We start from the raw sequence: 22,895 nt of genomic DNA on the forward strand, positions 1-22,895 counted from the left end.
TCAGGAGGCGGGGCTTACCGCTGTCAATCACCATCTGCAGCCAGCACAACCTGTTGTAAATGCTGAGGCTAGTTAGCATAGCCACTGATGACTGTTTGCCGTAATAAGTTGTTTCTCCATGAGGAGTACATGAGGGTGATTGACAGCGCTAAGCTCCTCCTCCTGACTCCGATTGGTTGTTTTCGTTGGCAGTGGTGCATTTCTTCAGACCGCAGCAGCAGCTAAGGGAGGATCAGGAGGAGATTGATCTTTTCACAGATTATCTGTTTTATATTACACATCAGATTTAAGAAATATGTAAAAAAAAAAAAAAGAAAGAAAAAAAAAGAAAAAATTATATAAAAGTTACGTACTGCAGCTTTAACTGGTCTCTTGTAATATCAGATGTGACGGGAATGTTTCAGCTCTTTCTGGGTTCGTTTGAAGGTGAAATGTGAAGAAATTTAGTTTCATTAAAATGACCCAGAATGTTTTTTTGTTTTTGGTTTTGTTTTGCTTTAGAAACAAACAAAATTGAGTTTTTATTTTCTCCATTGAAATATTTTGCCTTTGAAGCAAAACCATTTCCTCAGGGTGAAACCATCGACACACCAGTGAGCTGGTTCTGATGAACACTATGTTCCAGTCCCAGTAAGATGCTGGTGGTTACCAACTGGTACTGGTCCAGTCCAGTCCCAGTAAGATGCTGGTGGTTACCCACTGGTACCGGTCGAGTCCCAGTAAGATGCTGGTGGTTACCCACTGGTACCGGTCCAGTCCCAGTAAGATGCTGGTGGTTACCAACTGGTTCGGTTCAAGTGAATCTGTCCTGGTTATGAACCGTTTCTCCTTCAGCTCCAGTCCCAACGAGTCAGTTACTAGTTGTTACAGTCAAGACACTGGTTCCACCTCTGTCCCAGTTAACCCAGTTACTACCTGTCCTGGTACTGGCTGAAGGTCGATGTCGGTCTTTGTCTTTTTTTGTCTTTGGCCGCTTTTTTCTCGAAGACTTCTCCGGATCGCAGCGCAGACACCAGGTCATCGAACTCTCCTCCTTCCTCCTTCTCGACTGACGTGGCCTTCCTCATCCTCTGCTCCCGCTCCTTCTTCTTCTGCAGGGACAAACACAAAGAGCCCGACTCCGGTGAGGTCATGAAGCTGCTGAAGAACCTCAGGCAGGATCTCCACTGACCTGAGCCTCCGCCAGGGCCCGTTTCTCCTCCTCCTCCTGCCGCCGGGCCATGTCCTCGTTATCCTGCCGGGCTTCAGAGTACGCCAACAGGAAAGTGTTGAAGACCCCAAAGAAGTCGTCCGGCTGCTGTTTGGACGAGTCCTCTCCAAAGTGCGTCAGCGCTTTTACAAACTTCAGCAGGAAAACAAGAATTCAAGAGTTAGTTGACAGCATGCTAACTTCCTGAAGTTCGGAGCTCTGCTGTTTTCAATGTTACATTTATTTAAAAACAGGTTGAAACTGCACTAAATTGCTGCACAGAGACACATGAAAAATATGAAATCAGAATAAAATAAAACTAAAACATCACAATAAGTTTTAAGACTGTGAGCAGATCTAATTTGAAAGGGTAACTTATTCCAAATATTAAGAGAAACAACAGAGAAAGCATAATCTCCTTTGCTCTTAAGTCGAGTCTGAGGGACATTTAATACAGATTATTTTATCTCAAAGTTCTGGAAACAATTGTTAGATAATAAATCACCAACTCACTTAAAGCTTTATAAGCTTTTAAAAGAATCTTAAAATCTATCCAACAGGAAGCCAGTGTAAATGATCCAATCATGATGTAATAAACACAAACAAAAATAAGATTAAACTTCAGAACTGAACTAACTTATCAAAAATAACTTTTGAACTAACTTTCTAGTTGTAATAAAGTCTGGATCACAAACTGTAAAAGGTGAAGGAAACTGAACTAATGCAACAACATGAGGAACCTGCAGGACAATATTTGACAATAACTCACCAGATCTTTGGCTTCTTGCAAAGAATCTTCTACGTCTGAGAAGTTGAGGGAAGCCATGGTGATGAACTGACTGACCACAGACACAAACTTATCCACTGGACGCTGGGAAGACTGTTTCTGCTGGTACTGCAGCTCCTGCACAAAACATGCATGTAAATATAAATCCTGCAAAGTTCAGCAGGTATTTGATGCTTCTGTTGAACTTACTGCTTCAATGCTCTTCAGACCAGAACGCAGAGTGTTTATTTCCTTCTCCAACTCCGTCATGCTGCAGACATTCAGGAAGGCGGTGATGTTAGTGATCACAGTTAAAGCAGGAACACAAACGTGGATCTGGGTGTGTTTTCCATTTACTTGACTTTAGCAGCTTCCGGGACGTTCTGCAGCTCTTTGCTGAAAGATGCGGCTTTAGGAAACGTTTTCTCCAGCACAGTGATCATGTAGTGCAGCAGAGTGATGTTTCTACAAACACAACAACATCAGTCAGACCTTCACATCATCAAGCTGCAGGTCTGCAGGGATCTGAAGGAGTTTGAAACCTGTCAATGCTGGACTTGGTGTCAACCATCTTGTTGAGGCTGGAAACTTTGAACCCATAGGCGTTTCCTCGTTGTCCTTTGTTCATGTAGTTCCCGAAAGCCAGAACCACCTGCAGGAGCTGACGGAGCGCCTGGCTCTGGATGACCTCAGAGGAGGCGAGCTTGAGAGCTGCAAGAAGAAAGAGGATGAGGAAGAGGACAGTGAGGAAGGAGCACTGACCTCTGAACTCCTACCTTCAATCTTAGGCTTGACTTCGGCCATTCGGTCATTGAACTTCTTCTTGAAGTGAAGAGCCTGGAGTCTCTGCTGGTAGTGGTCGATTCTGGTTGAGCAGAAGAAAAGATTTAGATCCAACTAGTTCCCACAAAATAAGTGACATTTTCTTTCACAATACTGAAGCCTTTGAGCAAGTTTGGTGAAAAAGATCTGATGGTAAGAATAAACCTGGACGGAGGGATGGATTAAAGTAATTCTTGTTCATTTTTATTAGACAGGTTGGGATTGGTTCACTTTTGAATCTGTCTTGTGTCATTTCTTAATCTTTGCAGGTTTATAGACCAGGAAACGCAGTGACAAGGAAGCTGGAGTAAATAAAATAAAATGCTAACTTCACACAGAAAAACCCCAGAAAGCTTAAAGACGAGCTATTATTCAAAATTCACATTTTGCACATTTTTGTACTTCCATTTGGGTCTCGACTTGTTCAGAAGAGAGCTTTAAAAAAACATCCAGATGTGTTTTGGCAATAAGTTATTGTTTTTTGGTGTTTGGAAATTGAGCATTTCAAGGTTGTTATGGACATTGTGTCGTTTCCTAGCAACCTCAACCAAACCCAGCCCATTACCAAGCAACCCAAGCTGAGCTCCAGCACATTGGGTCAGCTGGTTTACCACTATATACTCTGTACAATGGCTGCTGGAAAATACAAGTGTTTTCTTGTTGACTTACCATCCAGAAACCACTTTCTACATTTTTGTTTGGTTGTGCATGTGGCTCTACTTCTGCTTTTCAAAGCTGTATTGTCATGTGTTGAGTGTAAACGTTGCGTTGGGTGGGGTGGCTCATTTGGATTTAAAGTGACAAGACCCCCTAAAGCAGCTCATTCTGGCAGGAGCTTAAAACAGGCAGAACTGAACAGACTAAAGTTGTGTAAAAAATGTAATGACCATGTTTTATGTAGCCTACAGACTTATCCTAAGCTGTTTAAGGAAGCATAATATGTCACCTTTAACCTTCTTGAAGCTCTCAGTTTCCTTTCTTCCACCTTCTTATGCACCTATCATGGAGTTCATAGTTCCTTTGGACTACAAACTGACTGTTCCTGCCCCAGAGTCAGTTAGCAAACTCCCCCCCCGACGAGGTGCTGATGCTGATACACACCTGCTCATGTCAAACAGGAAACGGTCGGCTTTGGCCATGCGCTCCAGTTCATGTTTGTGTTCCTCTAAAAGATCAACGTCGCTCTTCTCAGGGACAAACTTCAACAGCTGAGACACACAAAGCAAGAAAATCTCTGTTTAATTCATCGTCTGAGTCACTGAAAGTCAAAGACTCGAGCTTTGGTCTCTGAGGCGGCTGGTTTCATACCTGCTCCAACATGTCTTTGGGCAACTCCTCCTGATCATCCATGCTCATGACGGCCTGGCAGATCTCCTCGTTGGTCATCTTCAGTCTGTCACGCACAAACTCAAACAATCAGGATCCAATATTTAGAGAACTGACCCAGCCCCACAAGCAGCAGCGTATCAGATTGAACAACCATCAGGGGAACTGACCAAGACCCAAAAAGAGGATACGGGATGTTTCCACAAACCACATACTGATCCTGACCAACTAACAGGACCTGTTAGTTGGTCTGAGAACTTGGGGGGCCAGTTCTCAGACTGGCCCCCCAAACTCTGGGTCAAACTTAAAACATGACCCAGAAACAGTTCCAGAAATAGCATCTCGGACTGACCAACATATTCTCAAAAGGCAAACAAATAGATTCTTACTCTGACCCAGAAATAGGAACTTAAACTGACCCAAAGTTGCCCAGACCCACAACCAGAAACCCATACTGACTTTGACAACAGGATGTTGCAATTCTGCGCTCGGCGCCCGTCGATCACCGACAACTCCTTGACTTTTTTAACAGACTCAGCGTCACCATTTTCTTTCTGTAAAAACAAATAGCTCCGTCAGAGTCCAACAGCTCTGTTTAAAGAGACAGTCAGGTTATTGTATGTTGTGTCACCGCTGATCGCTGGTAAGCTGAGAAAGTCTTCTGAAACTCCTGCAGATCCAGAACTTTGAACACATCTTTATCGTCGATTTCTTTCCAGATGGTTCCTGATATCTTAGCCTGAAACAAACAATTACCTTAATAAATGTCATCACCATCAGTGTAGTTTAATTTCTAAACAATCTGAGCTCTTTGACATTTAGTGGCTCTTGTCACTTTAAATCCAAATAAGCTGCTGGCCACACCCCCCAACTCAATGTTTACACTTGCGCTTGAAAATGGCTGCAAACATTTGGGCACTTATACAACCATTTGAAAAGCAGACGTGGAGCCTCCTTCACAACCAACAAGGATGCAGTAAGTGGTTTCTGGATAGTAAGACAACAACAAACACTGGTCTTTTCCAGCGGCCATTATACAGCAATAATACCAGATGACCAAATGTGCTGGAGCTCAGCTTGGGTTGCTAATTAACGGCACAGTTTCTGTCAATAATGACTCAACATTCGACAGGTTTTTGATCAAAAAACATTAACCTAGTACCACAAATATGTCAGAGTGGGTTTTTTGTAAGTACTTGGGCTGTTTCTAGAAGAAAACGTGCAAAATCTGAGTTCTGCATAATAGGTTCCCCTTCCAGGGTCGTATGTGGATGTACATGGATAACACATCACTTCTGAGCTGGGAATGCTTTGGGATCACCAAGAAGGAACTGGAGGAATATGGTGGGATTCCCTCTTGGATATACTAACCCCCCATCCCAATCTTGGATAAATGAAAAACAATGGATGGATGATTTATTCATCCACAGTTGAGCTTGAAGAGGAGCTGAACCCGTAAAAAGTCAAATCTGCCGCTGCTTTGCACAATGAACTCAGCAAGAAATAAATCCAGAAGGAAGTTAAATTTACCTCCGGTAATTTGCTCCAGTTGAAGGACTTCAGTGGGCTGGACGGTTGAGGGATGTTCTTCTTCTTCTCTGTCATCCCTAAAGTAAGTCCTGGTGCAGGAGGAGGAGGAGGAGGTGGAGGTGGAGGCGCTCCAGGAGGAGGTGGAGGAGGACCAGGACCAGGAGCAGTGGGGGTGGAAACAGGTGAAACAAACCCACCAGGGGTGATGGGAGGTCCTCCTGGAATGCTTGAGCTCTGGAACGAGAGAAAAGTAAAATATCTTCAGAGCCACAAAGAGAACAGGACATTCAGAGACAGAGACTTTAATCATGTGAGTTTAAAAGCTTACAGAGCTGAGCTGCTGCAGTCGAGCGTTCAGCTCTTCCACTTGCTGCTTAGTTCGTTTATGCTCGTCGCTCTCTCGCTCCAGCTTGGTTTTCACCTTTTTCAGCATCTCAAACAACTCATCTCTTTCTTTACTCTTGCTTTCACACTCCCTCTCTTTCTTCTGAAGGCATTGCTGCAGCTTCTGATGCTCTGAGAAAGAGACACATTGTTTACTTTTCTGACATCCGTAGACTCACAGGTTAAATGTGGACTTTGGGAAATGTTTCTTTTACCTTTTCGCATTTCATCTGCTTCTTCTTTCCACTGTTTCATCTCATTTTCTTTCATCAGCCTGTTATTAAGGCGCAAAAAGACAACTTCAAGTTATTAATTAACCTGTGATGTAATTTTTGTATTTCGCAGAAAGTCCTCAGTATAAACTCTGTAAACAATGCACAACAGCATATTAAGGCATAAAACGATGAGTAAATTCCACCAAAACTGAAAAATTGTAATTTTTATCTTAGAAATTTCCTTGAAAAACCAAAATCTAAGGTCCAAAATGTGCAAGAAAAAAAGACAAACTTAGAAAATTTTAGATTAATGTCAGAAATTTGCTGGAAAACTTTTGAAATTTCTGAGTCTCAGAAGTCAAAAATTTGCACCAAAAAATAAGAAATTTTGAGATTAATCTCAAAGATTCCCTAGAAGACACTTCTAAGATTTCTGAGTTTCAAATATTTTTAAATAAAATTTTCAAAAAATTTCAAGTTTTTCCTAGAAAACTTCTGAGGTTGATCTAAAATTTGGACCTGAAAATTCAAACCTAAAGTTCTTAGTAAGTTCTTAGTTTTCCAACATTCTCTGTTGTGTTTTCGACTTTTTTCCTGCTCGAATGTCTGAACTCACACGCTCAGAACATTCTTCAACTTGAAATCCCCCAGTGGTGCCACATCTGGATCTTCGCCTTTATCCGTCTGCAGAACCATCTGCTGAATGATCCGGTCCAACAGCACCCAGTACTGAACCGACATCCTGCTGTTATTATCTACATACAGAACCGAGTAAATAGTTTGAAGTTAATGTTGCTGTTAGCGGAGGAGATGCAACAATATAACAATGTAGGAGTTTTACATGGCATGATGAGGCAGTGCTGCAGAGCAGACAGTAAATGAGGGTAAGCTTCAGTGTGACTCAGTTTGCTCTTGATCACGTCAAACATCTGGGTCGCACTCTTAGTGTCGATGTGAGTCTGAGGAGCAGCAGAGAACATCAAGTTATCAACAGATTCCAATCTGAACCGTCTAAATGTGGGAGTTACTTACAGTTTTAAAGCGTTCAGCAATCTTAGCTTCATCTTCAATTCTGCAGGCCTCAAAAAAGTCCATGTGCCTGAAAAGAAGCAGGTTAAGTCCAAAGACTCAGTCTGACTCAGTCTGCAGGGCGAACACCTGACCTACCAGTCCAGGGTGCTGTTCTCCCGGGACCGGAGCTTATCCAGGATCGGTTGGATGCCCAACATCAGGAACTCGTAGCGCAGATGGATCCGGAAGTTCAGACTGTTCTAAGATCAGATTTAACAGAAGACATGAAGGAGACGAACCGATCAAAGAAGAGAGAAAGAAAAACTTTGCTTACCTCTCCTGCTCCCTGATTGAGAACAGCATTGATGAAAGACATGATGGCCGTCTTCAGGCTGACGTCGTCCCTGTGGCGCCCTGTGGACCGGTTCAAGTCGATCATCATGTTCTGCACACAGGAAACATGTTAGAGGTGACCCAAAATGCCTCCTTGAACAGGTCAGAATAGATCTACGGTTGTTACAAAACATGTTCATTAATTTTTTTGCACAAAATCATTCTCAGATAATGAAATAATAATTTGGTCGGTTCCGCCTCCGGTCAGAATGAGTTGTCACGTTAAATCCACATGAGCTGCTGCTGGCCACGCCCCCAACTCAACATTTACACTCACACATAAAAATGGCTGCAATCAGATGCACAATTATACAACCATACAGCTTTGAAAAGCAGAAGTGGAGCCTGCTGCGCAACCAACAAGAATACAACAAGTGGTTTCTGTAAGCCAACAATAAAACACAAGTGGCATTAACTATCTCACTCACTCGCTGGTTACCTAGCAACTCACCCATTCTCTGGTTGCCTAGCAACAATCTGTAGAGTAATTTGCACAGTTATGTGCCTCATAACTGCTTAAGAATAAAAAAACAAGGACATGGAAGGGAAACTATGGACTAAGAAAGGTTACACCACCAGATATTTAAAACAAAAATTTATCAATAATTTTAATATCGATTGATATGAAATGCTTATATATTTTATACCTGCTTTGAGTTGGCCGTTCACAAAAAATCCCAATAAAATACACTGATGTTTGTGTATGTAAATACTTTTGTAGGAAGTGTTTGCTTGGTTTGTTTGAAAGAGTCATTTGGGTTAAGTAAGTAATTTTATTCTGAATGTTGTGAATCCAAAATTATGCTCTTTGGGTCTCAGTTGGTCTCTGAAATGGATTGAGTGTTTGCGTTTCAACATATCCAGGATACCCCGCCTCCCGTTCAGTGACCTCTAGAGATAGGCACCAACATTATCACAACCGCATGTTTTCCCTTTAAAGTTAACCATTCACTTCCTGTAACCTTCATTTTGTAGTTTAAATTTGCTGTTAGTTCTCTGTAGATTAATTAACACTCTTTGTCTTTCTAAACATTCAAATCTATATGTTTTAGCTCAATTTAATAATTAGTGAATAAATATAAGGTTTATTTTTAATAATTTTAATTGTTGATTCCATTGGTCACCAGCTCCAATCGTAACGAAGTGTAATTTGTAATCCTGAGGAAACTTCCTCTTGCTTGTTGTTATCTAATAAGTATAATTTCCTGTTTTTTATGGTATCTATCAGATAATACAGCAGGCAGTTCTTGTGCGATTGTACGGGTTAACTTCTCATCTCCAGTTATTTTTATCTTAGAAACATTATCAACATACTTCAGCTAAAACAGGCAACATTTTCCCGTAGGTTCATAGATAATCGTTAAAAGATATATTCCATTAGATTAAGCTCATTCTGAAAAATCTAAAAAGTGTGGACAAAAAAATTCCAACATGAAGTATCAAATTTTATTTTTATTTTTGGTGTTTTATGAACTTCTGAGTAACTTATTCATGACATGACTCAGAAATCTAATCCTCTCAGCCGCTGTTCAAAAGCCAAGACAACATATCACTCAGGTCTACATCCGACAGAGCAATATTTAGGAAGTTCATACCAACTGAAATGTTGGCTGAGAAAAACACTTTGGAAAAAAGGAGAATCAGATACTGAACTCTGCTTTTTTCAAACGAGACAAAAAGACCGAGGTTTTCAGAAACCATCATTCCAGATGGGTCATGCAATTTTAGGAGAGCTTAATCAGATAGACTTTGCCTTAAAAGTGAAAATGTGTCGTAATCTGATCCGAAACATCTAAATCAAGACAAAAACGGTTCACCACAAACTAAATCAACTCTGTCATTCCTCTGTCGGCACACAGACTCGTCACTATTCAAGTTTTCAGGTTTAAAAATCAAAAGTGAGGTTTCCTTTTCCTTCTCTACCTTCTAGCAGGGGACCAAACTTTTATTTTCTAGTTGTATTTGCTCCATGCTTGCATCATTTGAATGCCTTTGGTTGAATTCCTGCGTGTGCGACAGCAGACAGACCAATCAGAAACTGTTCAACCGGACTCTAAACTTTCTGCTGCAGTTTGCAGATTGTTGAAATATTTTTGTAGATCTGACTTTCATATCTGGTTCCCACAGATTTACAGAAATCTCTCAAACTGATAAAAACTTCCCATAAGCTAACAAAGTTTTGATTCCTGTATAGTTTTTGGTTAAAAGCCAGAAGGAAAAGCAGACCTGGAAGCGAGTCCTCTCTGAGGCAAACGTCTGGTAGTGGACCATGGCATCCAGGACCTTCTTATGGCCTCCTGGGACCAAACACACAGCGCCGAGGATCTCCAAGACGGCCACCTGAGGATACGGAGAAAAACAGCAGACTGGAGATCAGTTTTTTAAAGGTCATTATGCTTCCTAGAACAGGTTAGGATAAGTCTATGGGCTACACAAGACATTTTCATTACAGTTTTTGCTGAGCAAATGTGCTGGAGCTCCACTTGCGATGCTAGGTGATTGATGGAACTCCAGTCGGGTTGCTAGGTAACGGGTTGCCTCATTGTCCAGACACCAAATTAACTTAATGCCTAAAAAAACATCTGGGTATTTGTTTAAGTATTTGTTTTTGTTTTTTGAGAAGCAGTAGAAACTCAAACAGAAGTAGAAAAATGTGTAAAATGCATCGTAGCTCCCCATTTATGTGCATGTTTTTGTCATTTCCCCTCCAGCTGGCCTGATGAAGTGAAACTTGCATCTGACTCTCATGTTTATACTGGCAAATCAATTCTAAGAACAAACTCTGACTGCATAGCCGAAATTCCCTCAGAGGCTTTGGGTCTGGGAATCTATCAGTCAGGATTTTACAGGTTTGTTCAGTTAAGTGAGGAAGGGAGGGGCCTGATGCTTAGTGCGTAAATATTCAATGAGCAACAGAAAATTACAGGGTTAAAACGTTGTCTACACGCCTACAGAAGCAGCTATGGGGTAATTTTACATCATCCTATGCAACATGTCTTTAGGTGTTTGTGAATTTATTTCAGAAAATCAGACTTTCTGAACATGTCGCAAGGTTCTTGGTGAACAGGAAATGTGCAGAGTGGGTGTAGCACAGCGTAATACAGGTAAAGCAGGAAGTTCCTTACCTGTCCATCTTCTGTCTGATGTGGCGTAATCAGAACAACAGCTGGGAGAAAAGACTTAACACTAATTATGTCCATTACGTCAATGAGGCAATCGCATTGACAAAATAATGTGCTGAAAAAATGTTGAACCACACGAGCCACTCTGATCTCCAACTGGGTTGGAACTAACGATTACTTCAGTAACCGATTAATCTATCTTTTTCTTCTTCTGACGATTAATCGATTAATAGGATTAATCTAATTAAATTTGATTTTTCATTCATCCACTAAAGCCTTTTTTATACAATATTAGAAATATACTACAAGAAGCAAATGAAGCATTTTATTGCCTAAGTGTTATACCTGTAGTATTTGAACAAGGTGAAGCTAAAAATATACCACTTGAGGAGTTTTGGCTAAACATATTTACAAACAAAACTTTTTATCTTAAATGCAAATTGTATCTATTTTTGTAAAGCTTTGGCTTAATTAATTCTCTGCATATGTGGTTTTTATTTACTAAATGGCCTTTTTAAAATCTGTATACTGCACGATTAATTAATCACTAAAATAGTTGACGATTATTTTGATAATCGATTAATCGCGATTAATTGTTTCGTCCCTAATTTCTAATCTTTTCAGCATGTTTATGTTTCAAAGGCTGTAAAGGCAGCATCCACACACCTTGGTTTTGATGTTTTCCGCAGCTAGGCTTTGAGCCACGATGTTGATGCTCTCTGGGTGTTCCAGGACATGCGTTCTGCCCTCGGAGCTGTTCATCAGGGCCTTGATGCAGCCGATCAGAGACGTGTGGATCTGGGATTCAGCCGTATTGTAGTCCATGGACTTGAGGAAGTTAAGGATGCAGGAGAGGCCATCCTGATCAAGGAAGCCGGTCACAAAACTGCAGAAGGTCAGTGAAGTTAGTTAATCTGAAATTCTCTGGAGGTCGGAGAGACGTTGATTTCTTTGAGTGAGAAGGTGAACCTCATTGGCTGAGTCCGCAGCGCTGTTTTCAGACCATTAACCTGTTTCAGCCTTACTTGCTCTTCTTCTTCCGATGCCAACACAGGCTTTATCTGAGAAAACAGGACTCGCATCAACACAACACCTCAGTGTTTCAAACAGTTAAGCTAAGTTAGTTTTACATCCTTCTTTTGGTGGTAGATGGTGGGAAAAATGTTCAGAAACAACTCACAACAGCCATGGAGTTGAGCTGGTTTATGTAATACTGAGGCCAGCTGGTTGCTCCTCTATCCTCAGCTGCATCCTAAAAACACACACAGTATAAAAACACCACACAGTCATCAGCATACACTAACGATGCGTTCAAGTTGTACTTGGAGCTGGGAAATTCCGACTTCCCAGTCAGAAAAAAATCAACTGGAACACCCTTCGAAATCAGGGTTCCAGTTACTGGCATGCCAAGTAACTGGAATGCAACATAACACTAGATTATATTAGTTCCCACACTAAACCAGCTATGGTGCCATTTTTAACAGGGCTGTAAATATTTATAAATATTTCTTTTTCCTTTAGGCTTGAATTTACTTCTGCTCAAATATTTAAATTCATACATCATTTGCATGTTTGTAAAGTTTGGCTTTTCGTGGAGCAGTTCTTTTATCCAGACTGGCATGATACAGATAAAAATTCAATTATTTTTAAAAATATGTTTATATTTAATGTGGATTTTTTGCAACATCAGATCCCTAAATTTATTTAATTCTTTTAATAAGTGCTGGTGAAGGTTATAGAAAGTGTTTAAATTGAAGACCAATACCTACAAATATCTGGATATTGGTGACGATGGAGTGCATCCAGTTGTAAAAAGGATTTGTCTGATAATTCTTGTTGGATCGATCAATAATCAGAAAATTTTAAGAAATTCAGCAAAGATCTGAAATGGAAAACTCAGATTTGCACAAGCTGGAAAAGTCTTTTTGGTTATTTTCTTAAAATGACAGATTTCAAGATAATCAGTTGAAACAGCTAATACTGTCACAATCCTTGAGCCTTTGGTTTTCATCTATGTTTGTGTTTTTACCACTTATTCTAGTTTTTTACATACATATCCATTAGGTTACAAGGCTGTTGCCATGTAAGTTCATTTCTTTGAGTTTAATTTCTGAGTTTAATCTTGTGTTTTGTTCTTTGTGCAGCTGGATTTTTTTTTTTTTAGATTTGTGTTTATCTTTTCATCGTGGTTTGTAGTTTATTTGAGTCTTAGTTCAGCTCCAATGTGCATTTAGTCTCTCCCTCAGTTTCCATGTCTACATTCTGCCACCAACTCTATAATCAACACCTTCAGCTGTCAAACAAGTGGAGGCAGCATGGTGCTGAGGGCTTGTTTCACTTCCAGTGGTACTGGTGCCCTGCATGGGGATCACCTCAATATGTCACTTCAGAATCAACACCAGGATTACTAAAATCTGGAAACAACTGAACTGTGGAAGGAAACATTTGGAATTTTATTGCAATTTTTTTCAACAAAAAAATTAATATTTTGCTTTGAATAGAAGAAACTATATTTCTAAGGTGAAGAAGAGTTGGAAATATAAAATTTTTTTGACAAAGTTTGTTTTTGTCTCTTCTTATGTCTTAGTTTAATGCAGGAAAATGTTGTTGGACAGATTTCAGCTGCATTGGATTTCCAATAAAGTCACTTACGTTTTTATTGAAACAGTAAATCTCCCACTTCTTTTTTGTTGGCAAAGCAAACATGGCTGCTTTCTTCTGCTCTGGGAGCCCCAGTTCATTCTGCAGAGGAAACAGAAAGATTGGGATTAATGTCTGGATCTATAATCAGATTTCTGACAGAAACTGTGCTCCTGAACGCACCACCAGTTCGGTAAACCTGGAGTCCACCTCCTGGGGGGAAGGCATGGGCTCCAAGACCGACATCGGCACGTCATTGTCAGGAGGCGTTGGTGGTTGGTCATGTCCTTTGTAGCACCACGGAAACAGAGTGGTGAGGCTCCACCACTGTTGCGGTTTCTCCTCGGACGTCATGGTTGCAACACGTCTAGACTAGAGAGAAAGAAACGCAAAGACAACATCAAGGCCTGATCTCAACCTGACCCTGCCCTGGTCTCAGTTGGACAAGTTCTGGTTTTAACTGGACTCGTTCTGCTGACCTCAGCCTGACTCTGGTTAGCTTGGTCTCTGGTTTACCAATTTGGTTTGGCAGTTCGGTAGACTCGGGTCAATTGGGGACCAAAACTGTAACATTTATTACACTTATCTGCTGTGGTTTGATTTCACACTGCACTCTGTCAAACTAAACACAAAAACCTCAAAAGAAGACATGAGTACAACTTCCTTCTTTAAAAAAGGTAAACAAAAATGGAGTACCATTAGATTTTAGAGTTTGAAGGATTTCTCTTTTTGTTAAGACCACAAGCCATTTCTCCCACTTGCACGTTTGTTGGGTGTATTTACCCAGAATCCCCTGCGTTAGTCCACTTCTTGCTTTTTGCTCTTGGCATACATATATGCATTTAAACCACACCAGAGTTCACTTTAATCAAACAGACCTAGGTTATTTCCTGAACTAGAGTTTAATTGTTTTTTTTCCACATCAGAGTTCGATTGCACGTTCACACTCCCCAAACGAACCGGACTCTGGTTCAGTTGGGTTCAGTTTTACTCTGGTTGACCTGATCTCTGATTTGCTAGTTTTCAGTTTGAGTTTTTGCTCATTTGGTCTCAGCTGGACTCAGTCTTGCTGGTCCAGTTCTGGTTTTCATCTTTTTGACGGATCTGTTGTCAGTCTGACCACCAAATAGTTTCAGTCAGACTCTGAGTCGCCTGGTCTTGGTCTAGTTGTGTCTCCAACTAATCTAAGTCTACTGATTATCTTTCTGGTTGAATCATGAATAATAATCACTCTGTAATCTCTCAGTAATGATTGGATCCAATGTGCTATTTAGTCTCTCCCTCAGATATCAGAACCAACTTTCACTCTGTTGTCTTCATGGACTTTCTGTCAACAACGTCATCAGTTCCTCAGAGCTGTGATCAGAGTTGGGTTGTAACTAAACACAATTACTCACAGTTATGTTTACTTGAGTAACTTTTTGGGGAAAAATACTTTCAGGAGTATTTTTCACTTTCACTTGGGTAAATTTCTGGATGTTGTACACAAATGAACAAGCTTGTTTTAACCAAAAACAGACACACACCCTCAGTTTTTGTTCATGAGTTTTAAAGTGAAAGAAATTCATTTGGATTTTTTTTCTTTTGTTTGACTTTGTTACAAAAAAAATATTTCATTTTGGTCCTTAAAAAGCCTAAATTTTCACACAACTTTTTATTTTGTTCCATCTGATTATATCAGTTTTAAATATTAAACAATTGATATTTTGATCACTCAGTACTTGAGTCGCCTTTTTGCAAAGTAATTTCTTGGACGGCTAATTTTTACTTTTACTTTAATAAAAATAGTTTAGTGTTACTATTACTTGAGTACAATTTTTGGGTACTCTGTACTGAATTCATTAATTTAACAGGACTACACTCAGAGAAGTGGGTGAATTACTGTCATGTACTGATTTGGATCAACTAAATACCTTCAATGCATGAGTGGACATAGAAAAAAAGAGGTATGTGAGTTGGATTTAATCAGCTTGTGTTTATCAGGACCTCACCTGCAATTAAACTGGTGCTAAATACAATTAAAATCCAAAATAAAGTGAATGAATTTAACTGATTAATTGAGTTAAGAGGCTGAACAATCTGCCTACTTTATCAAAACGGGTTTCAGATGGAGACCCTGAGAATCCAAAGTTCACTAACTTTGAAACTGTTGAGTTTCACCTCGGTCATTGACCAACACTCAATTTTCACCCTGTGTGAGCGTTAATACATCTGCTCTGTTTTTGATGCGTCACATTTGAATAAGAACTGCATTGGTTTGTTGATGCCATGAGATAAAAACCCAGGTTCAGGATGGTCTCTGTGTTTTATTGAGGGGATGATGTGTGAGTCTCCTACCTGTGCGATACTCACTTATGTCACAGGCTATGAAGTCATTTTCAAGCTGTGACTGGTCCAGTTCAACCTGCCGTCTCCAAGTCAACATGCTGAAGAAAACCTCCTTACATGTTCCAAAATATCTGGAATTAGTTTTAAAAAATGAATCTGAATCAGGTCTTTAAGGCTTTATCTCTGAGTTAAAGTTAAAACTGTTTCACTCCGCAGGTGAACCGACTTCCCCGCTGAGCTGATTCATGCCGTTTGTCCAGTTTCACAGAAACCTGCAGAACTGCAGCACCGTCCTCACAGTCACTTCATATTTACCTGATGTCACAGTTGCAGGGTGTATGTGTGACTCCGTGTGTGTGTGTGAGAACCTGACTCAGAGCCGCGGCGGGAGTTTGAAACACACATGACTGCATTCCTGCCACTGCAGTCACACCCAGCCTTGCCTCACCCCTGCAGAGGGCGGAGGGTGAGGCTCGGTGTGCGGCAGCGTCTCTCCACCTGATCCGTAAATCAGCATCTGAACTGAACATCCTTAACTACAGGTTGAGGTGAAACGTCACTCATAAGAACTCTTTAATCATAACAGTAACTAAAAAATACTTAATTTTTTTAAATTAAAACAAAAATCAGATCTCATGCTTCTAAAAATAGATTTATAATGTGTGTGTTGTGTTATGAAGCTTGGTGACATTCCAACAACGGTTATCTGATCCTGCAGGAGGAAAAGTTGCTCTGCCTTCAGGAAGAAGGTCACTCAAATTCACAGTTAAGGATCAGAGCAGAGCCAGTTTTTCCAGGATGAAAGCCTCAACCTTACACTGGTTCTGCACTGGGAGAGGCAGAGGTGACCAGTTCAACCAGCAGTTTTACAGGAGCTCAGCAAGCATCCAACTCCAGTCGACCTGTCTGGACTCGTAAATTAAATCCTAAACACACAACAGCTTACAAAAGAAAAATGGAACCGGAACATATTACGTAAAGTGAAAGATTCGTTGCTCTAGCTACATATTTTCAATAGAATAGAAATAGATTTTACAATGGTATTGTGTAGATTTTTATGAATTAAGATTACAAGTTTAAACCCACTTTGTAGAGCCGGCCAGAATAAAAATTAATATTGATGGAAGATTTGTGAAAGTCTGAGGTCATATAAAAAATGTTTGAGCTGCAAATGTTACATAACTGGCAAAAAAGAACTAAATTTTTGAAAAATATTGTAATATATTGCCATTAAAATACACGTAATTTTATTTCTATAGTTTCTGAACTAATGACAAGAAAAATCAGTCTAAAGGTAAATTCTGGTACTTTTACTGTCATTCTGTCGTGGAAATTCCTTGCAATTACTGAAAGAAAAAAAAAAGGAAAACAACCAAAACCCGCATTTGTTATATTTATTTTTAAAACATTGGCTTTCTTTTTATTAATTTTAACAAAATTTATTAAGAGCCATTGTGAAAGGTGGCACATCCAGGGTTTTCACCATTTCCCTTGCCACAATCCTGTTTAATTTGTATTTGCACTGTTTTTATCGTAAGTTTTCTAGACATTTTGAACTATAAATAATTTAATTAACCTTGACAGAGGAAAATAATCCCAAAAGCCGTTACTTTTGTGTTCCTGTTGTCTTCTTTACAAATATTTCTGCATATTCAAACTTATTCAGTTTGAACAGTTCCAGAATGACAATAGACACTAATATTCATCGTAATAATAATTTTGTACCTGATCGTTGTCCTGCTAGAGGTCAGTGTTGTGTTTGATAAAATCCTGAAGATTTTGGGACAGAAGATGCCTGGTAATATTCCTGAACGTCATAACATTTTCCCTGCACCCAGCCCAGTTGTAGCAACATTAAAGTGGGTGACTTTCAGAGGCATCTGCTGAAGAAGAACTGCTACAAACCTTCAATGTTTGCAGAGAAACTGAATCTGAGAAAATCTTTAAAAAATCTTTATTGGAAATCTTTTAGAATCACAAATTCAATGACAAAACTTAGTTGTATGACAGACATAACAATGCATCATAAAAGTTAATCTTAGCTCATTTTTACTAAAATACTTTCAAATGGTTAAATACTGAATGTGCATTGTGACAAAATATGTTTTGAAATATTTAAAATTCCTTGACTATGCAAAGTAACTTGTTTCAGTTGAAATGTTGAGGGTAAAATCCCAAATATGTGAAACTTTCCAACGTCAGAGGGAAAACTGGTAAAGGTATTGATAAATTATGATTGGTTATGCTAACCAATGAGAATGCCTTGTTTATGGGCACTGAAGTCATTTAATGCAATTTCAGATGTTTAGTTTTCTGAAGAAACAAGATGGAAAAAACTCAGCATGTTTGGCAAATTGGAGAGAAGAGAGATCCAGAGTCCTTTTCCAGATAAATCATTTACACAAATGTTCTTAAAATTGTTGTATAAAAGCTGCTTAAATAACTGCAAAAGATCAAAAGTAAAGTCATGAACGGCTCAGATTGTCCTTAAAGCTGCAGTACGTAACTCTTATGAAAGAAATATGTTTTAACCTATCCGTTAAAACTGTCAGCATGTTGTGAAAGTTTGTTTTCAGACAGGTAATCTATGAAAATATTTATCTCCGCCTCCTCCCTGAACTACTAAAGAAACGCCCCACCAAAAACAACCAATCAGTGCCAGGAGGCGGGTATTAGCGCTGTCAATCAACTTCATGAACACAGTAATATCGGAAAAACAATTTACCATTAAAGGAAAACTGTTTACCTGTAGCCATGCTAATTAGGATTAGTATTTACTACAAAGGAGAGGCTGTATTGTAATAGAGAGCAAAGACGAGTGATTGACAGCACTAAGACCCGCCTCCTGGCTTTGATTGGTTGTTTCTTGTTAGCACTTAGAGAAGGTGGAGGAACTTGATTTTTTCAGATTATCCGTCTCATACTGCACTGTAACAACATGGTAAAAGTTTTAACAACTTTGTAAAATACATATCTTTTTTTTCATAAAAGTTACATACAGTAAATTTAAGCCAGAATCTTTCCGACCCGGTCACAAGCTGGTATCGGCCGTCTTTGTCTTCACTTCCCCTGCAGCGTTGGGCAGCGGCGTTGTGTCGTGTCGGGCGTCCCTGCAGAAGAACACGGCCGGGTTCTTGCAGGCCCACATGGCTACCTCTCCTCCTGCTGTGGCCATTCCCGTTTTTCCTGGACTGGAACTCGACAGCCGGCTGTTGTTGGGCCCGGCTCGGCTCACGTAGCAGTCCCTGATCCTCTCCGTCTGGTTCAGCCGGACCTCTCGGTTCCGGCTCTGGCTGGACAGGTAGGCAGCAATGTTTCTGGTCCGGTAGCCCTCCTGTCGACTGCGGCCCAACAGCATGCGGATGTTGGGGTTCCTCAGGGCGTAGATCAGGGGGTTGATGGCGCCGTTGGCCCACGCCATCCAGACGGCGACCGTGTCCATGGCCGGGTTGAACCTGTAGTTCCCGATGGCCGTAACCAGGCCCATCAGGCAGTACGGCCCCCAGCAGCAGATGATGAACACGATCATGATCAGAACCGTGGTGGCTGTTCTCATCTCGCTGTAGAAGCGCAGCAGGTAGGCGTAGGTGGTGACGGGCCGAACCCGGATCTCGGAGAGCCGGACCGTTTTACAGATGTTGTAGTGGCAGAAGCACATGAGGGAGAACGGCAGCAGGAAGCACACGACGATCAAGCAGATGCTGTATGCCGTCCCTACGCCGGAACCGCCAGGATGGAAGACGTACATGCAGTGGTAGAACCCCCGCTTATGGACTCCTGATGTGGTTCTGACCAGCAGGTACCCGGGTAGCGAGAAAACCACCGCCGTCAGCCACACGGCCGCCAGCAGCTGGGCGGCTTTCTGGCGCCCGATCTTCGCCTGAGGCTGCCGGACAATGGCGTAGTACCTGTCGAAGGAGATCAGCGTCATGGTGAGCGTAGAGATAATCCCGAAGCAGGTGTTGAAGAAGCCATTGGCTACGCAGAAGGCATCGCCGAACATCCAGATGCCATCTTTGCTGAAGAGCATGATGAAGGAGAAGGGGAGGCAGAGCACGGCCGTCAGGAAGTCTGACAGCGACAGCGACATGATGAAGGCGTTGGTCACCGTTCGCAGCCGTCTGTGTTTGATGATGACTACGACCACCGCCGAGTTACCCAGACTGGACAGGAGGAAGATGAAGAGCAGCACCAGAGCCTGAACCGCAACCTCCAAGCCCTGAAGAGCCGAGTTCCCGTCAACCGCGGCAGCGCTCAGAACCGCCGCGGTTGACAGCAGCTGGACCTCGCCGAAGTCGGTGCCCCTCTGCTCCCGGAGGGCCGAGAGGTTTCCCGACGTTCCCACGACAGTCTGCGTGGTGGCCGTCACTAGGGCGGTAACTATGGAAACGACCCTGGAGACACATCCATAAGAGACAGAGAAATGCATCAAATACTGATCTCTAACTTCCAGAGGTCGGTAGAGTTCCCAAAAACTGTAAACAAGTAAGAGTAGAACTACATCAATGTAGTGATTCACCACTGGATTTCTAAACATCAATAATCCCCCTAATATGACTGTCTGAAAATGCATATTTATGTATTTATATTTTTCTGTCTTTTTTTTCTTTTTCTTGTGTGCTCTGGTGGCCAAGTGATGAAATTTCGTTGTCCATTTCACCGTTGTGTTTTTGTGCAACGACAATAAAATAAGTCTAAAGTAATCGTCCAAGAAATTACTGAACTTAAAGTAAAAAAGTATTTGGTAAAAGTCTACTACAAAACTGAGTAACTGATCAATCATTTGATTTAAAAATGACGTAATCAGATTTTAAGGACTAATTCATGTAAGTAAATAAAATCAAAAGAAAATTTTTCCAAATCAGTTTCTTTCAATAAAAAACTTCAACAAAAACTGCAGATGTGTGTATCTGGTGGATTTTTTAGTTAAAACATGTTTGTTTTTCATTCAGTGGGCAGAAAATCCAGAAATTTTACTCACGTAAGAGTAGCAATGCTTCATAATAAAAGTACTCAAGTAAAAAGTACTCTCCTAAGTAAATTTTTTCCAAACAAAAGCTAAAGTAAATGTAATTGAGTAAATGCAACTAGTTACTACCCACCTCTGCAAACTTCACCATCCAATAAACTCAAATAACTTCTGAGTCCAATTTACTGATTACTTGTGATCAACAGAAATCGATTCTATTAATCTCTCTGTTGCATACTGAGTGAGTTTTATAAAGCTGCAACTAATGATTAGTTATCGATTAATTATTCTGACGATTAATCTTTTTTTTTTCAAATTGGAACATTCTGCAAATTTTTTATTTAAGCCTCTTTATGCAGTATTAAAAATACACTAACAATTGTTGACTGAAAAAAGGAAAACCATTTTATGCAAAATTTACAATTATGCATTACTTTTGTTAGGTAGTAATGTTTGTGAAATATGAAAGTTAAAGTTGTATAAAGATAATCTGGATTAGGTGATTAAATTATGCAAAACCAGATTTAAAAGTCAGTTTGATGTTTTGTTGGATCACCTGGGTTCCACAGGTGAGGCGGTAATACTCGGACCCACAGAGTCGGCTGTGTAGTTGGTTCTGGACTGTAGAGCCATGCTAACGGGTAAATCCATTGGGTTTCTAAAGCCAAACTGGTTCCCATCAGCTCCCAGTTAGTTCTGCAGCTGCTGATCAATTATTGACATCGTCCGGGCTCCACCATCATCATCCTCCTCCTGCTGCTGACCTTCGTCCCCTGGCAGCAGCTTCCGGATGGAGAGGTCATGGACTGGAGCTGCGATCGATCCGCAGGAGTCCTCATAAAATATAGATGTTCCCACATTTAGAAGCAAATCACACAATCCCTCAGAACCGGTTTTCATTCAACTGGTAGCTTCGTGTGGACCCGGTCCAGATGTGCTGGAGCAAATATTTCAACAGATGGTGCAGTCAGCTCAAAATGAATCAGAACAAAAACAAAAAGAAGCAGATCTGGATCAGACCCATAAACTAGATTGAACTGAAACAAAGATCCTGGATCAGAACCGCAGACCTGCACGAGCCAGAGCACCGATCGATCCTGGACAGGAACCTCATCAGAACCGCACTCAGCTGTTAAAGCGACCCTCTGGGTTAACATTTTTAATCACCTCCATCGATCCGCTCTCGATCACTTCCTGTGTCCGTCATCTCGCTCCGAGTCGAGCGCGCGCGGACCGGATATTACGCTGCGGGCTCCGTTGTGTTTGGATCAACACGACAGCTGCCTTTTTGTTAAAAAATAAAACAAACGAATGAAAAAGTAAAACAACCCAAAGGATCTCCTGAGATTCGTCTGAAGCCACGGACCCCTCGTGAACGCGCTCGCGGCTTTGTGACGGTTGCCACGGTAACCGCTGATGATGCAGAGGCTCCGCAGCAAGTCAGATGGCTGCTGGTTCGTCCCCGGTGCTTACTGGTCCACAAACCAGTTCAGACTCAATCACGTGATGACATCGGTCACGTGACCCCCGCTTCGTCGTATAAAATTTTAATGAGGTCTGGTTCTCTTTGTGGTTTCCATGGTTACATCAGCTGTTGCACCATCTGGACCAGCAGGGGGCGTTTTCTGTAGGATTCTGAATGGTACCATTTATGTTTTGGGTCTTGTTTAGCCCTTTACCCTGATTATCTGTAAAGAATCACGCTGCCTCTCAGCTTTTCATTTATTTGTTGCCTTTTAATTCTCATTCGTACATAAGTTAAAACTTTTACCAAACATCTGTTAACCCTTCTATGTTGTTCCAGCAAGTCGACTTCATGACAGATACGTTAGGTTCTCTGTATTTATTTTAACAAAAGAGGTAGTTAAGTTGGTAGTTGACATCAGTCCAGCAGCTTTTACGCCTACATTAAATAAAATGTACAGCGGTACATTTTTGTCATTTTCGTCCAACAAAGCAGAAGTTGGCAGCAGTTAGTTAAAATCTGTAAAATTAATCATAGCCAACATGGATAATAATGTCGGCATTTCAAAACGTATACATAACGCAGCAAAATTACTCATGATATACGTTATTAAATTTGTATAAAATTATGTTAAAACATAATACTTGTAAAGAAAACGCAGAACGGATGCTAATGCATATCACATTAACTAACGGCAACAGAAAAAGGGGGAGGAGATGTTAGTTACCGGTTACT

At 40.8% G+C, this 22,895-nt stretch overlaps 2 protein-coding genes across 4 annotated transcripts; both read right to left on the minus strand.

The window, feature by feature from the left end:
* Positions 1-314: 314 nt before the first annotated feature.
* Positions 315-16,069, minus strand: LOC106951690 (disheveled-associated activator of morphogenesis 1). Of its 2 annotated transcripts, none has more exons than XM_015039357.1 (26): positions 15,751-16,069; positions 13,582-13,770; positions 13,411-13,500; positions 11,939-12,010; positions 11,728-11,819; positions 11,425-11,644; positions 9,863-9,976; positions 7,578-7,688; positions 7,400-7,503; positions 7,265-7,331; positions 7,074-7,191; positions 6,849-6,987; positions 6,233-6,291; positions 5,962-6,149; positions 5,634-5,867; positions 4,735-4,842; positions 4,563-4,657; positions 4,086-4,170; positions 3,879-3,985; positions 2,732-2,820; positions 2,498-2,666; positions 2,313-2,420; positions 2,166-2,226; positions 1,959-2,093; positions 1,172-1,342; positions 315-1,091 (listed from the first exon to the last, which is right to left on the minus strand). In XM_015039357.1, the coding sequence occupies exons 2-26, from the start codon at positions 13,750-13,752 to the stop codon at positions 912-914; spliced, it is 3,087 nt and encodes a 1,028-aa protein (XP_014894843.1). In that variant the 5' UTR covers positions 13,753-13,770; positions 15,751-16,069; the 3' UTR covers positions 315-911. The 2 variants fall into 2 exon arrangements, with proteins under 2 accessions (XP_014894843.1, XP_014894844.1); XM_015039358.1 differs by having other exon boundaries at positions 15,736-16,069.
* Positions 16,070-17,664: 1,595 nt separating this feature from the next.
* Positions 17,665-22,186, minus strand: gpr135 (G protein-coupled receptor 135). 2 transcript variants are annotated; one of them, XM_015039361.1, is made up of 3 exons: positions 21,863-22,186; positions 21,252-21,529; positions 17,665-20,120 (listed from the first exon to the last, which is right to left on the minus strand). In XM_015039361.1, the coding sequence occupies exons 2-3, from the start codon at positions 21,344-21,346 to the stop codon at positions 18,758-18,760; spliced, it is 1,458 nt and encodes a 485-aa protein (XP_014894847.1). In that variant the 5' UTR covers positions 21,347-21,529; positions 21,863-22,186; the 3' UTR covers positions 17,665-18,757. The 2 variants fall into 2 exon arrangements, with proteins under 2 accessions (XP_014894847.1, XP_014894846.1); XM_015039360.1 differs by having other exon boundaries at positions 21,766-22,186.
* Positions 22,187-22,895: the final 709 nt, after the last annotated feature.

Source organism: Poecilia latipinna, unplaced genomic scaffold, assembly GCF_001443285.1.
Source record: "Poecilia latipinna isolate Pla-1442-1.1 unplaced genomic scaffold, P_latipinna-1.0 Scaffold468, whole genome shotgun sequence".
Lineage (NCBI taxonomy): Eukaryota > Metazoa > Chordata > Actinopteri > Cyprinodontiformes > Poeciliidae > Poecilia > Poecilia latipinna.

What these genes read in the sequence shown, in the direction of transcription:
- gpr135 (XM_015039361.1), bottom strand. Translation starts at nt 21,346, where the DNA reads ATGGATTTACCCGTTAGCATGGCTCTACAGTCCAGAACCAACTACACA. An exon ending in GCCTCACCTGTGGAACCCAG is followed by an intron (nt 20,121 to 21,251) that starts GTGATCCAACAA and finishes ATGTGTCTCCAG; the next exon opens with GGTCGTTTCCATAGTTACCG.
- LOC106951690 (XM_015039357.1), bottom strand. Translation starts at nt 13,752, where the DNA reads ATGACGTCCGAGGAGAAACCGCAACAGTGGTGGAGCCTCACCACTCTG. An exon ending in CCAAAGACATGTTGGAGCAG is followed by an intron (nt 3,986 to 4,085) that starts GTATGAAACCAG and finishes TGTGTGTCTCAG; the next exon opens with CTGTTGAAGTTTGTCCCTGA. An exon ending in GGGCCCTGGCGGAGGCTCAG is followed by an intron (nt 1,092 to 1,171) that starts GTCAGTGGAGAT and finishes TTGTCCCTGCAG; the next exon opens with AAGAAGAAGGAGCGGGAGCA.